The sequence below is a fragment of the Nuphar pumila genome, chromosome 14 (assembly GCF_984573655.1).
Source record: "Nuphar pumila chromosome 14, dmNupPumi1.hap1.1, whole genome shotgun sequence".
In the NCBI taxonomy this organism is placed as follows: Eukaryota; Viridiplantae; Streptophyta; class Magnoliopsida; order Nymphaeales; family Nymphaeaceae; genus Nuphar; species Nuphar pumila.
This window is the reverse complement of record NC_143262.1, coordinates 89,938,489-89,953,417: the sequence shown is the minus strand read 5'-3', so window position 1 is coordinate 89,953,417 and position 14,929 is coordinate 89,938,489. Positions and strand designations below refer to the sequence as shown.

General features: G+C 38.3%; 3 protein-coding genes across 3 annotated transcripts; 2 read left to right on the top strand and 1 right to left on the bottom strand.

The window, feature by feature from the left end:
* Positions 1-387: 387 nt before the first annotated feature.
* On the top strand, positions 388-2,158 carry LOC149817359 (mitogen-activated protein kinase kinase kinase 17-like). The gene has a single exon (XM_089987880.1). It carries the CDS (start codon positions 976-978, stop codon positions 2,032-2,034), a length of 1,059 nt encoding a protein of 352 aa, XP_089844006.1. The 5' UTR covers positions 388-975; the 3' UTR covers positions 2,035-2,158.
* Positions 2,159-7,716: 5,558 nt separating this feature from the next.
* On the top strand, positions 7,717-9,848 carry LOC149817358 (uncharacterized). Its single transcript, XM_089987253.1, has 2 exons — positions 7,717-7,895; positions 8,830-9,848. The coding sequence occupies exons 1-2, from the start codon at positions 7,842-7,844 to the stop codon at positions 9,511-9,513; spliced, it is 738 nt and encodes a 245-aa protein (XP_089843379.1). The 5' UTR covers positions 7,717-7,841; the 3' UTR covers positions 9,514-9,848.
* LOC149817357 (uncharacterized) lies at positions 9,832-13,465 on the bottom strand. The gene is made up of 4 exons (XM_089987255.1): positions 13,296-13,465; positions 13,072-13,125; positions 12,054-12,105; positions 9,832-10,249 (listed from the first exon to the last, which is right to left on the bottom strand). The coding sequence occupies exons 1-4, from the start codon at positions 13,367-13,369 to the stop codon at positions 10,028-10,030; spliced, it is 402 nt and encodes a 133-aa protein (XP_089843381.1). The 5' UTR covers positions 13,370-13,465; the 3' UTR covers positions 9,832-10,027.
* Positions 13,466-14,929: the final 1,464 nt, after the last annotated feature.

The window sequence follows — 14,929 nt, the reverse complement described above, 5'->3', positions numbered from 1 at the left end:
CGATCGCGTTGGCGTCGGTCTGCGCTGATACTCTTTTTGAAAATGACATTAATTTCCCTAACAGGTAACGGCCTTAACTACCAAGGGCATTTCAGTCATTTTTGGGATGCAGAAGTAATTAACAGATATCCTCCTTTCCTCTCTCCTATAAATACCAGAAGGCAAGGGGAAGAGAAACCCTTTCCGCTGAGCGACCGTCTCCGTCCGGCAACCTCGCCGGAGAAAGATTCTCCGGGAACGAAGAGGGAGAAAGAAATCAAGCCGTTCTCTTTCTCTCTTTCCCGTTCCTACTTCTCCGATCGCTCACCGATCCGCCTGCGTCTCGTCTCGGCCTGCCGGAAAAGAGAGGACGACAGGCGTCCGACGGATCTTCCAGCGATCGGAAAAGCGAGGTGAAGAAAGTATCCTGAAACATTTTCCCGAGTGGACGGCCTCGCGTTTTCATCCCGACGAACGGAGAAAGGAGAGGAGTTTGGTTCCTGGAGATATTTCAGAAATCACCGGTCTGATTATCTTTTCATCTCGGCCAGCAGAAAAGAGACAAGAATTGTTTCCGGCGACATCTCCGGCACGTATACTGAATCGTCGATCCGGTATCATCCGGATAAAAGGAGAGGAATTAGGTTTTCAGGCAACATTTCCTGCAGAAACGATCGGTTTCCGATCTGTTAGCGTGTCGTCTCGTCGTCGCTCTCCTTTCTCTACGGTTCCTGTTGGACGAGAAGGCTCTCGTCTTCCGCCAGCGACCGCGGGAGATCCTGGAAGCGACTTCCGATCCGATCCGCAACATTCGCTTCTCTCGCACCCGACTTGGAGTCGCTAGGGTTCTGGGATATCGGATCCGACACAGCAACCCGAAGAAAATTCGATTCGGTTAACATCGATCCGCGACGACACGATCAAGGTCCTTACCTTCTCTCAGGAAAAAAAATTAGGCTTTTCATTTTCAAACGGGCTTGGAAAGGTGAAAAGAAAATGGCGGGAACGAGCGTTCTGTCGTCCTATCCCTCCTCTGTATTGCCGGGGGAGTGGGTTAAGGGGAACCCGGTCGGATCCGGCTCATTCAGCGTGGTGAATCTGGCGATGCGTCGGACTACCGGAGAGCTCTTTGCCGTCAAGTCGGCCACTGGAGAGGCCGGCGTCCGATCTCTGGAGAACGAGACCGAGATCCTCTGTTCCCTGGATTCACCGTGGATCGTTTGGTGCCTCGGCAAGGAGGAAGAGGATGGCGGAAAGGGTATGAATCTGTTCATGGAGTACATGGCGGGAGGAAGCATTTCTGATATTTCGAAAAAATTCGGAGGCGCTCTCGACGAATCGGTGATTCGTTCCTACACCAGGGATGTCCTTCGGGGATTGGATTATCTCCATTGCAACGGGATCGTTCATCGGGACATCAAATGCAGAAATCTCCTGTTGGGCTCTTCCGGGAACGTGAAAATAGCGGATTTCGGGTTTGCTACCAGGAAGAATTCCTCCGATTCTCTCGAAAACAACGGGGAATTGGCATCGTTGGTGCAGGGGTCGCCGCTCTGGATGGCTCCGGAGGTCTTGAAACAAGAAGATGTCGATTTCGCGTCGGACATTTGGTCGTTGGGTTGCACCATTATTGAAATGAAGACGGGGAGGCCTCCGTGGAGCGATGGGGTTTCCGACATCATGAGTGCAGTTTACAAGATCGTTCGCACCGACGAATTGCCGGAATTTCCGGCGGATTTATCCGACGAGGGGTTGGATTTCTTGAAGAGGTGCTTGCGCAGAGACCCGAAAATGAGGTGGAGTTGCAAGGAGCTGCTGAACCATCCGTTCGTCACGGAGTCGAAGGTCCTGATGAAACGCGTCTCGTCGTCTCCCACCAGCGTCTTCGATTTCAGGTCGAAAAGAGGAGGTTGGGATCCAGAGGGCTCCGTTTCTCCGGACTCTCTTGGCTGCCTGGCAGCGAGGTGTCTGAAGGTCCCGTTTTCATGGCGATCGATAGATAGCAGGTTAGAGAATTGGGAGGTCGTTAGATCAGAAACACAGGTTGAGAAGTAAGAGAACCTTAAAAAGATCCCTCTTTTTTCTTTCTTTTTTAACTTTTTTGGTTGGGAACCTTAGGGACATTGATATAGTTGATGTATAGATCAACACAACCTTCTTAGCAAATTATGGATTCTTTAGGACTTTAAGATTGAGGAAATCTCTCTCTCTCTCTGTATATATATATATATATATATATATATATATATATATAGTAACTATTTTTTTACTGTAAAGAGATTAGTATGTATCAATTTTCTTTTTGAGAAAAGGTAGGGGAATTGGATTTTTCTGTGTAGGGGTCTGTTTGGGAGGAGATGATGGAAATGACTTGGAAGGAATCCAAGAGAAACGAATTTGGAAATCCTTCCGAGTGAAGGAATTTTGCAATTATTCCAAATTCGTAGAAATTGCCTTGTTTTTGAAGCACCTTGGTAAAGGTTTCAAAAGAAACTCGAATGCTTCCGAGAGAAGGAATTTTAGGCTTATCTGCTCTTGCTGGAAGAATCTAAGACACGGATTTGGAAGGAATTGACTGATGAGGATTCCTCTCTTATTTTTATGGTTCCACCCAATGTTGTCAGTATCGGTATCAGCCCTGAATCCTCAGGTGAATCGTTCTGAATCGGCTAAAAAATATTAAATAATATTTCTGTGTCAATCAGAACATGACACATGTTAAAACTATTAAAATAATGGTAAAATAATATTAAAAATAAATTTAATCATTTTTTACATTTATTAAAAAATAGCCGATTCAGGTTAGTATTCGTATCGATTTTCTGCTGATAAGATAAGTATCAGGCCGATACTGACAACACGGGTTCCACCAATTCCTTTTTCTCAAAGAATCACTTGCTTCCACCAATTCTCTTTTGCACCCTGCTGATTCCTACGCTACACAAGACCCTTAAGGGAGTTTGTTCTTGATTGAGACTGGAGACTTTCATTTGAGACAAATTTCTTGCTCAAGAAACAAAAAAAAAAATTCTTTTATTTTTGGCCTTATCTCAGTGAAAACAGTCGATTGGAAAGTACTGAATCCATGGTTCAAAGCATTTGAAAAAAAAAAAAAATAGGCATATTTAGTCCATCCTCCAAAAAAGTTGCTCAATGGGTTCAGCAAATGTTGCAGTGAATAAGAGCAGCTCGATATCAAAAGGTAGAAAATTATAAACTGGAATTGAAATTAAGCAAAGAACAAAGGGAAACAAACTAGGGCTTTAGAAAATCTCTAAACTAACTCCTCTCTCAAACACAAATAAATACTTCCATGAAAAGATGGAATTGGATTTGGAATGTGGGGAGATGGTCTATTGCATGACCCGGTTTGAAATATGCTAAGCCCAAATCCAACTAAGGAGGTGAAGGACTAAAAACTCGCCTCCTTTGCCCATTCATTGACCTAAAAGGAGCTAGGTACAGGCGGATCTCCTTGACTAGCCTTGGGTACATAGAAGGGTTCAGTTTGGGTCTCAAATCAACTTGTTTAGGATTCAGATCCTGGAGTGTAGTATCAAGGTCAGTGGTTTTCTTCAAAATGATGTAGCTTCTAACTCAAGAAATTGATGTTTCTGATCCATTTTCTTGAGGAACAATATGTTTTAATACATAAAATATATTTTTACTGGAATTTTATTATAAATAAATAAAACAATAATTTAAAACATTAAATTAATGTATGTACGTGTCATGATTGTGTTATCCATGACACCCCCTAAATGGCGTGTTGAACAGAACCCAAAATTGCCGGGTATGGACATTGAAAGTGCTGACCAGAATAACATTCGGGTCAACCGAACAGAACCCAACCCAACCCAACCCAACCCGATAATAGAAATAAAATTTTAATATATTATGTGGGCCTGAGTTTGGGATTCTATTTTCGTGACCTGAAAAGCCTGAACCCGTTTATTAGTTATATGGGTTGGTCTGTGTCAACCCTGACCCGGCTTTGACCTGACCCATTGACAGACCTAGCCATAAAGATCCCACCACCTAAACCAGGTTTTTCCCTCGATAAAAAAATGAAGTAGGAACCATATCGTAATCTCAAATTGATTAATTATCACTTGGCTGAAAAGATCTCAATTATGAACCAAATATCTCACTAAACAAAAAAACTTGGAGGTGCATTCATGCAGCATGCCAAATCATAATCAGAGCTTTGATTGGTTCCTCAAAACATTCACATGAGGTGGTGCATTTATCATCTAACCATGATCAACTTTCATGATCCTCAATATTTCTACAATTGATGACATTTTAATATGTTAATTACCTGATGTGCTAAATGAAACATGCTAAATGTGTTTTTCAGATTTTTTTGTTTTTTTTTTCACTGTTCTGACCCCATAAATGTATTGGGCATGGTCAATTTACAAGGAATCTACACCTGGACCATGTGTTTTCGATGAAAAAAAAATGATATTTGGAACCTAAAAAATTTACAAAGATTTTATAGTGTTGATTTCTTAAACCTTATAAAAACCATCGATGTGTCAGAATCAAACACTTCAAGAGCCGATCCCTATAAAATCAAGTACATGGGTCACATCTGTACAGTCAGAATTTAAAAATAAAACAAAAAAGTCCAAAAAAATCTATTTAACATGTTTCATTTAGCATATTTTATTTAGCATGGATGTATTACCCGTTAATTATATAATATAATTCTTACCAATAGATATATATCAATTAAAAAAAAAACAACATACTGAATGTATAATAACAGAAATGATGAAATTAGTCAAGTTTAAAGCAAAAATATGGTCAACTAGGTTACAGAAAATGGTTAATTTTTAATTAATTATTAAATTTATTAGATTAATATTACCATATAGAAATTCAAATATACATAAACTACTTTCATTTGTTGTGCATTTAATTTTATTCTTGAGTTTCCCTCTCAAAAAAAATTCGTGTTTATATTTATACTAATATTACATCTTTTTGTTAGTAAATTATAATCAATTTCATTTTGTTATGTGTCATTAGGTGAAAGAATTTTTAATAAAGTATCAAATCTTTCAACTTTTTTAGTCAAAACAATCACCATTGTTTGACTTAATGGACGAAGTCTCTCTCTCTCTCTCAAGGCATAAACTCAAAACAAAAGCTGTTAGGCGGGTGTTCAGGTTTTCATTCCAATCAGCCCTTGCATATAAGAAATGACATGAGCATTATGGCTCATGCCAAATCAAGGCAACTCCTCAAGAACAAGGGGTCACCACAGGTTTACACCATCAAGAAAGCGACCAAAAGTATGGCAGGCATAGCCAGAGCGACTTAGGTCTCTAATCTTGAAGGTGGTTTTATCCTTCCAAGCTATTGAAGGACTTTGATGTGGCTTTGGCTTTGCTTCTATTAAAAAGGTCCCTGTATGCAGAAGTAGGCGAAGTGTTGGTTCTATTTAATTGGCTTGCGAGCGTCAACTTGATTTTCGAACTCTTGTTTCTTTTCACCATTGTTGCATTTCTTAGAGGAAGATGAGAAGCAGGCAAAGGTTTTACTGGGCGTGTCAAATTGAAGCGTTGATTTTTTAACACTCAAATTCAGATATGAAAACTTGAAACTTTATTTCAGGATCTCTTCACCTTTACAATAGCTTATGATTCCCAGAGATTAGATTACAAGTAAGAAGAAAAGGAAAAGAGAGAGATAAAGGGAGAAGAAAATGAGGGCTTGTGATGTCGATCGGATCTTCGTGTTTTTTTTGGGCTTCCTTAAATTTTTTTTTTATCTTCTCTTTTTGTCTTCCTTAGATTTACGTAACTTCTCTTTTTTATAGAGTTGTTCCCTTAAGTTTAGCATCCCACGATCATGGATATTGTTTTTGTTGTAACTACTCCCATGTTTCTTGCCTTCATACTTTATGTGTATCGACCACAATATGAGTAGATGTTTGAGATTTAAGGTGATACGTGATTGATTTACTACAACTAGCACAAGTTACCATCATTTACTATAACCCGTACATGTTTAACCTCTTTTATCATAACTAACACATTACCCTCTTTTACCGTGACCAACACAAATGGTTAAAGAGGTTTACCATAACCTTAGTATTTATCTTATCATGTATAAATGAGCTTAAATTTGATAGTTTTGACACACTTGCACATGAATTTAAATTATATATATATATATATATATATATATATATATATATATATATATATATATATATATATATATATATATATATATATATATATATATATGCAAACAATAGTCTAGCTTTATCCCAACTACATGTGATGGGCTTTATGAGTACCGTTTGTCTGTCCCCCACAGAGTTATTATTCAACGTACCACTTGGGTTTGAACCTGCAACCTCCCACCACAAGGAGACATGCTCCTACCAACCACGCGGACTCTACAATCTTTCATCATTATCAATCTCGACCAAGTTCTTAAAATCAAGCTTTATTAGAAATTGGAGACCATGAACTTGGTAGAGTATAAAAAACACCAGAGTTCGTGAACTTGGTCAATGCTTCAAGAGACACACGTGATGAAAATGATGGGGTTGACATAAAAACAATCATAAATGCCTTGACTTTTTTTTCTTTTATAGATAAGTAACAGTTGGCATTGATAAGGTTAGTGACTGTAGATCTACTCATAAAGAAGAATTGGACATCCAACAATATACTCACATCCATAAATAGGGAAATGGTTTTTGACATTTTTGCTGTACAATTTAATGAGGGCAAACTGGACATAAGATCAGGAGTCAAAGCCTAATTTCATAATTTTCATTAAAGTAAAAATATAAAAAATAAATGAGAAGGACCATTTTAAACCATAAGATGGTCCAATTTACTTGAAAAAAATATAAAAACAAAAGTGCCCCCACTTTATTTCAGAATTTCAATGCAACCCAAGCTCAACAAGTTCATAAAGACCAGACCCAAAATATCCTCTTGTCAAATGACTTTGAAGGCTCAAACTGACTTTGAACCCGGATCAGATTGGTTTCTTGAGTCTATCATGGACTCATTTCATTTCAGAAGCCTACACACATGACTTGTCCCCAGAAAAACCAAGTTTCTCAGGTCCAGACTGAGCCTGAGTCTGCAATCGAATCAGCGGCACTAGGTGCACAGGTTTGACAACTTTCTTGTGCCAAATGAACTGGTCCAATCCAAATTTATGAACCTTGTATAGAAGTCAGAAGGGCTGTTTTTGCTCTGAACCGTTAATGGAAACCTAATCTACTCTATTAATAACATATTAGCGAATCCAATATGATTTATGACTTGCGCAAATGGATTCTTCTTTTAGCATCGGGTCCGGGCCATCATTGAACGAATTGGAGCAATCCAGATCGTGTTGAATTGGGCCCATATCCTGATTATGAACAGTGAGATGAAGTATCATTCATATCAAAAGGGTGTTTGGGTGAATTCAGTTTACCCTAGGAGTGGTTTGGTGAAAAATTGTTGAGGAAAAGTGAGGGGGTTTAGAGAGAGAGAGGGAGGGAGAGAGAGAGAGAGTAAATGGGTTCACTCACCTCCCGTGAGAGGGAGAGAGAGAGGAGGGCTTGGTCAAACAAAGGGTGTTCAAGCCTCTCTCTCTCTCCGCTATATTAGAGCACGTCCTTCGACGATTAGTTATGGTCTTACCGAGTAAGAGACGCGTCCCTTCGCCATTTTTGGCTTCTTGCTTGCTCATCCTGTTAACTCCTTCCCATCGATCCCTTCCAAAAACCCCTCTCTCTCATTTGTTGTTGCTATTTTGGGCAACAATCCATACACTGCCTCTCTCTCTCTCTCTCTCTCTCTCTCTCTCTCTCTCTTCTGCGACTCCTCTACCAGATGGGTTGGTCACCAGAGACAGCAGCCAATGCATTCCTGGACACTGTCAAATTGGTATGCTCCCTCTCCTTCTCTCTCAACCCTGGTGAAGATTGTCAACTGCTATCATTATATTGGGTGTTAAGTAGTATCATTGGTTTTGTTGTGTTTGACATTCTTATTGTATTTCGTTGTAATGATTTAATTTTTATGCATGTTAGGACATCTCTATTCTAATTTTAACTTAAAAAATGTTGTTTTCCTTTAGCGGGTATTTGTATGTTAGTTCAAGTTTCTCATCAATATAATTGTTTTTTTTTTGTTTTGGTCATTGTCACTTTTTATGCTATTTTTCCTTTACAGCGCCCATGCCTTGTAATCTCAAATAAAAGAGACATAGGATGTTTGATATTTTTATCTAATGGTTCTGAACTTTTTTCTCGACGAGAGAAAACTGAGATTCAGGTTCAAGTGAATGTGATAACAAAAAGGGTTGGTATAGATAGAGAGATCTTAATCAACTTTGATGTGCACGTTTTGCTCTGCTCCATGACAGAAAGGTCCTGGTTTGTTGTGGGAGGGATCTTGGGGTTGCGGAATATGGTGCAACAAAAGTTTCCCTCCGAAGAAGGAACGGTGATTGCACCAAATCTTTCTTGGAAAGGCGATGGTGTGTGGCAAACAAACATATTAGAAGAAATTTCATGATCTACAGGACTTGGAAAATTCATTTGCTGTAGGTTTTAACATATCTTTTCTGATTATTCCCGACATTATAACAATGATGGTACAAAAGCTGTCAGGAATTTGATAATTTCTTAACAGGTTCATCTGATGCAGCATTAATTAACTAACTTGGAAGGAAAGACTGAATCTCAGTTTCATTGTTGTAGAATTTCTCCAACACCAAATTTTATTTGAATAATATTATTGAATTAGACCGCTTCTTGATGCAATCATATTTCAGAAAATAAGACTTATTCTTGTTTCTTTTATGTTTCAATTTCAGTACATGGATCCTGAGGACACATGCTACTGTTTGAGGACAGCTGAAGCAGAAAGCACAGAGTTTGTATCTGCCATGGCGGCAGGAATCAAAGCACAAACCATTGTTCAAGTTTCTTCCAGAATTTCACCATTTACGTTTGCTCTGGCTGCTGCTGCAAGAAGAACAGGCGGGCGCGTAATCTGTATTCTTCTGGAATCAAGAAGCCTTGATGAGTCGAAGCAAGCTTTAAACAATTACCCTGATCTTGAAGTTTTTGTGGAGTTCAAGATCGGCGATTCTCCAGAACTTTTGAAACGGTATAAAAATATTGACTTCTTACTTGTGGATGGAAAGATAGAGAATATTCAGGGGTTGATAAAGGCAATTGATATGAACACTTCACGGTCAGTTGTGGTGATAAACAATCTTTTTGAAATGAAAAGCAGAAGCGGCTCGATATACAGCAAGTCTGTGCAGAAGAACACAGGAATGAGGACAGTGACTCTCCCCATTGGTAAGGGAATGGAAGTGACAAGAATTGGCCGAAATGATCCAAGAGATAGATTTAAAAGGAGTTGCATACATAGCTTTACAACGAGATATGTGGAGACCTCAAAAAGCAGATGGCTTGTTGCTGTTGACAGAAAAACAGGTGAGGAACACTTCTTCAGAGTTGGGAGGAAGTTTGATACAATGGAGTCTTAACAGTCTTGGACATTGCAATTGCTGATCAGGTGTGACCTGGTCGGGTAGGATCCTAGTTCATATGGATCCGTGGTGTCAATCTCATATGACACAAGGTTTCAGCTTGTGCTTACCCAGATTTATTCACGCACAAACAATTTTGAAATACAAAAATTTGAATTTGCAATCTTGAACCTGTGAATATGTGTGTACTAGTTCAAATCTAGTATAGGATTGTTCATAGGATCCTCCACTGGGTGTGTATCGAGTACACTTCACACCCTTGGTAGAAGAACTTACTCTGTATCATTTAGTTTTTAAGTGTAAATATTCATAAATTTGATATAGAAATATAATTAGCAAGAATGATCCATCTTTAGCATATTGAATAAAATACAAACATGTTGACGTAATGATGCAGAATCCACAAGTATTATGAATAAAAAATCTTGATTGAATAGTTTATAGGTTTGCAACTTTGCATCAATGGAAACATGCTCAAGGACTGGGATGCAAGTGGTGCTATCTGGCATACTTAACTGTTTCCTGAATCACAACCTTCTTGTTGAGCTAATTGGAAGTGGCCACTTGAAAGTATCGATGAATCTTTTTTGAAGGTTAGATTGAACTTATTTCTCCTAATGGAAGCCTTGAACTTTTGAAAATGACCATAAAGATCTGTTGCAAAGGCTTGTACTGAGAATCCTTGTTTAGGCCTTCGCAGGAATTTGATCACCGAGTTCGATGCAGAATCAATCTGACAAACAGAACAGATGAAAAATGAGGAGTTTCCAGATTGTATGCTTTAGTTATCAAAATCTGAATAATTGTAAGAAATGCAAAAGCACAAGAAAAGTGAGCTAAATGTCATGATAAATAAGGTAATATCTTTACATCTTGCAACTTACAATGTGGTATTGATGCTGCAGAAAATTAAAGTGGTCCAGGTACATTATACATATACAAGCATTGATGATGACAACGATCAATGAGGTAACATAGTCTAATATAATACCACCACTTGAATGGTTTAGTCAACAACACAGATAAAGCCTAGTCACCAAATCATTCCACAAGAAACTAGAATAAAATTGCAAAACTATGCCAGGATACTGAATAGTGAATAAGTACATTGTATCATGAATTATATCTAGTTTTTACAAGAGCGGTCTTCAAGATCAAGTCAAGTAACCTAGACCTGAAATGGGGTAAAAAAAATCAACTCCTTGCCTTGGTTGAGAATGCAAAGATGGACTCATGTGTGCTGTAACAAAGCTCAGGGCAATGCCAGGCCTCTGTTTTAGCATATCGGCCAATAGGTCAGGGTTGCTAGCTATAATATACGCTTACCAAACCATGTATCCCACCCGTGTAGTTAGCAACTATAATAAGCGTAATATAGTTAATTTCTGTTTTTTAGAATGGTTAAGTTATTTTGCGTGTCATGTAGATAGCATCTTTCTCCACTCTCTTCCAAAGGAATTTTATTTGAAGAATAATAATGAACAAAAAATCTTCAAACCATGTTGCTTGCTTAGGCAAACAAAACACTCTACTTTTCTCATACATAACGTAAGATGATCCAATAAATGATTCAGCACTCAGAAGAGGAAACCTTTTATTAGTTAGGAGAGGACTGTCTTAATGTGTAAATATGAAGCTAACCTTGTTGAGCAGAAAAGGCAAAATGAACCATATGGCACATTATGCCTCTAGAACCAACATTTGTTTCAAAGATGAATCCAACAGGACTATTTATAAATGAAGAAGCTGTTATGATATCCTAGAGTCGAAACAGAAAAGCTAGCTAACAAATATCTTATTTGGAAAAGTGATTAAATTTGAAGCAGCAATAGAAAGGAAAGTTTTGGACCAATCATGAGACCATGCCCTCTGTTGTGTTCACCAGGGCTCAATGTTCTTTGAGAAGTCCAAGTATAAAATCCACAAACTTTTCAACAAGGATTGAAAGTTGCTCAAATGTGATCAATCCCCATGAAAAATAAACACTGTGAATTACAACAGCAGGAAAACAAGAATAATGAGAAAAAGAAACATGAACAATTTAGCCTTTTTTAGTAAGGGAGACAAGTTATCAACACACTTCATTACACAAAAGACACAAACATTTATTCCTTCCTACCAATTCAGAACTTCATATCGCTAACCACGAAACAGGCATCACTCGAGTTAGTTTCTCTAAATAAAAAACACATACAAACATCCTTGAACAAATAAATATCCTCAACATGTCATCGAAAACAAATGATTTCTATAGAACCAATGAGGTAAAAACTACAGTTAAAGAACAACCAACTTCTAAGAAAAACTAATAACTCACTACCATTTACAACCATATTAAAAACTAATCCTACAAAAAGAAGAAGAAAAGATAAAGAAAAATAAAATCAGCCTAATACACCTTAATAATACTGATCAACTAGATATAGTTCTCTTCCAAAAGTACATCCATAAACACTCAACTTAAAAAAAAAGCTACAAATCTTCGATCCGTAAACAACAAGCAAATTCAAAACGATATTGTTAAGTATTTATATTACCGATCGCGCCACGATAGTTAATAAAGCTTTGGTGAGGGCCACAATGCAGAACCTACAACAATGGCAAGAGTGGTTACTAAAGCATTTGACTCTCTGTTTTGGCTTGCAACTGCAACCAATCAGCGTGCCCAGTTTTTCCGGGTCCATATAATTGAAGTGATCCGAACCAAATGTAACATGTTTTTAGGCTAAAAACATGTTAACAATTTTAGCACAACAAACAAACACTGTCTGTAGGAGTAGTGCTGACTACATGAGCATCATTTTAGCAGCACGACATTCGGTTCCGCCCGGGTTGGATCTGGGTGGGATCAAGATCCGGCATCATCTTCAGGGGCTGCCCAGCCTAGATTACGTGACATAAGCTGGAAGCAGGTAGAACCTGGATCACATGACTGGGCCCAGATCCAAATGGGTGATGGATGGTGCCTGATCCAACCTGATGAACTGAAAATATAGGGATGTAAACGGATATGATTCAGATTGAATGTGGCGAATATCATATTCGACTAATGGGATGTCGGCTAAACGGATTCGAATTCCGATTCAGATTGTGAAAATATGATACCAAATCCGATTTTTCACATGTATTGGATTATCCGTCAAATTTGAATATTTGTCAGATTTGGTAGCAAAAAGCCAAAACCATATCTACATCCGTATATGGCAAATGCAACTACACGGAGTCGAATTCGGTTCTGATATCGCATAAAATCCGATCCATTGACATCCCTAGCTGAAAATAATCCACTACATAGGTTCAGGTCCGGTTCAGTCTAGTGGATCCGGATCCCATCCATTAACAACCATGTTAGCGGCTCATATTCGGTGTGACGAACTTATTGCAAAGAGGGCAGAGACAGAGATTCAATTCTACACAGGTGGCAGAAAATACTCAGTAGGACTTGTTTTGCAAATGCACCCAGATATCAAGATAGCATTTTTGTCTTACACAAAGGAAATCGGATTCACACCCCCTGGAGACGAGAGAGAAAAGGGAAAAAGAAGGGAAAATTACATTCCCCGGCCAGCAGATAAGGCTTCTTCCGAGGGTTCCTTCCATTGATCGTATCTGAAAATGAATACCCAATAGAGAAAAATAAAAGAACAAAGTTTAACTTTTCAATTCACCAAGCATTCTTCTTTCTTCTTTTATGAATTGGATGGAAAAAATAAAGCCCTAAAATGGGGAAGGATGAAAACCCTAGAGAGAGAGAGAGAGGGTTAAGTGTGGTTACTTACACCCATCCATAGCGCCTATCGAAGATGAGTCGCTTCTGATGCTTGGAAACGCTTCCTGATGAGACCGAAACCATCCTCTCTTCTTCGTTCTTCTCCCTCCCACTCTCTCCCTCTTTCTCTGCTACTGAGAGGGCAAGCAAGAAGTAAAAGGAAGAAGAGTGGTAGCGTTTAACCCAACTCTCTCTCTCTCTCCTAAAAAGGTTTGGGTTTAGGGATGATTGAACCTAGATATCCACATCTAATATGATTCAGAGCATAGTGACAAACGTTTTTTTCGGCAAAATCTCGTTTGTCAAAAACTCGCGAGAAATTGAAAATTTTTCATAAATCTTTCGTTTTTTTCGTCAAAATCTCGGCAATAAAAAATTAAATTTTTTATAAGAAAATATTAATAAATATTATTTAAATATAAAAATACGCGTTTTTTCGCGATAAATAGCCATTTAAAACCTACATAATGCGTTTAAATCACGGTATTTATATTTTTTTTCATAAATCTTGCGATATTTTGAAAATCTTCTGAGAAATTGTAGTTTTAAACTTTCAGGCAATTTATCGCGTTATTATCGCAGGATTTTCATAAATCTCGCGATATTTGTTACAGAAATCCAGAGTTACAGTAATTCTGGTTTGCTAAGACCCGCCACTCGAACCGAATCTGACTTGCTTGCAGCCCACTAGTAGTGGCTGGGAAACAAGCGAAGCCGCCCATGGCTCTGCTCATGTTCGGCTCGTAAACAGCTCGTTCAAACTCGTCCCCCCTCTCTCTCCTAGAAAGGTTCAGATAGATTTAAGGATTGAACCTAGATATCCATATCTAATATGATCCAGAGTTAAGATAAATCTGATTCGCCGGAAGACCCACCACCACAACCGAATCCGACCCACTCGCAGCCCACTAATAGGGGGCTTGAAAACAAGCCAAGCCGCCCATAGCTCGGCTCATGTTAGTAAACAGCTCATTCAAACTCGTAAAAAAAAAAAAGCTCGTCAAGATGAATATGAACAATAGGTACCGGCTTAACATGCAACTTGAAGAAGCTCATTAGGTAGTAAGAAATATATTTTACATGTATTTTTTTTAGCCCTAAAACAATGTATTTTTATTATAAACAAGCCTGCCCAAACACTGTCCATTTAACTAGAACTGATTATGAGCTCAAACTTGTCTTGGCTCACCACAAGAATGAGCCAAGCTTGAACACTTCAACCTCGTCTTGTTCAGCTCGTTTAGCAGCATAGTTACAAATCTCAGTTTGATTTTCAATTTCTCGCAAAAAATGTGAAATTTACATTCTCCGCGTTTTTCCAGTTTAAAACCCGAGATTTAAAAAAAAAATACCTAAATTTAAAATTGGTTTTTTTTTTCGCGAAAAGTAAGAGGAGGCATGTAAATACAAGATGGACATGTTGGGCTTCCTTTTTTTTCTCCTTTTGGCATGTAAATGAGAATGGAGCCTAACAAGCTGGCATCATTTGTGAAGTTGAGATGAACTGTACTAAGAGATCATATGACATCAATAAGATGATTGCACTCAATATATTGAATTTATTCTTGTGAAAAAAACACAAACAGATGGAAATTTGGAAAATTTTCTAATTTGGGTAACTTTGGAAATTGGAATTATGAGTTG

What these genes read in the sequence shown, in the direction of transcription:
- LOC149817358 (XM_089987253.1), top strand. Translation starts at nt 7,842, where the DNA reads ATGGGTTGGTCACCAGAGACAGCAGCCAATGCATTCCTGGACACTGTC. An exon ending in TCCTGGACACTGTCAAATTG is followed by an intron (nt 7,896 to 8,829) that starts GTATGCTCCCTC and finishes TTTCAATTTCAG; the next exon opens with TACATGGATCCTGAGGACAC.
- LOC149817359 (XM_089987880.1), top strand. Translation starts at nt 976, where the DNA reads ATGGCGGGAACGAGCGTTCTGTCGTCCTATCCCTCCTCTGTATTGCCG.
- LOC149817357 (XM_089987255.1), bottom strand. Translation starts at nt 13,369, where the DNA reads ATGGTTTCGGTCTCATCAGGAAGCGTTTCCAAGCATCAGAAGCGACTC. An exon ending in GATAGGCGCTATGGATGGGT is followed by an intron (nt 13,126 to 13,295) that starts GTAAGTAACCAC and finishes ATTCATTTTCAG; the next exon opens with ATACGATCAATGGAAGGAAC. An exon ending in TTATCTGCTGGCCGGGGAAT is followed by an intron (nt 12,106 to 13,071) that starts GTAATTTTCCCT and finishes CCATTGTTGTAG; the next exon opens with GTTCTGCATTGTGGCCCTCA.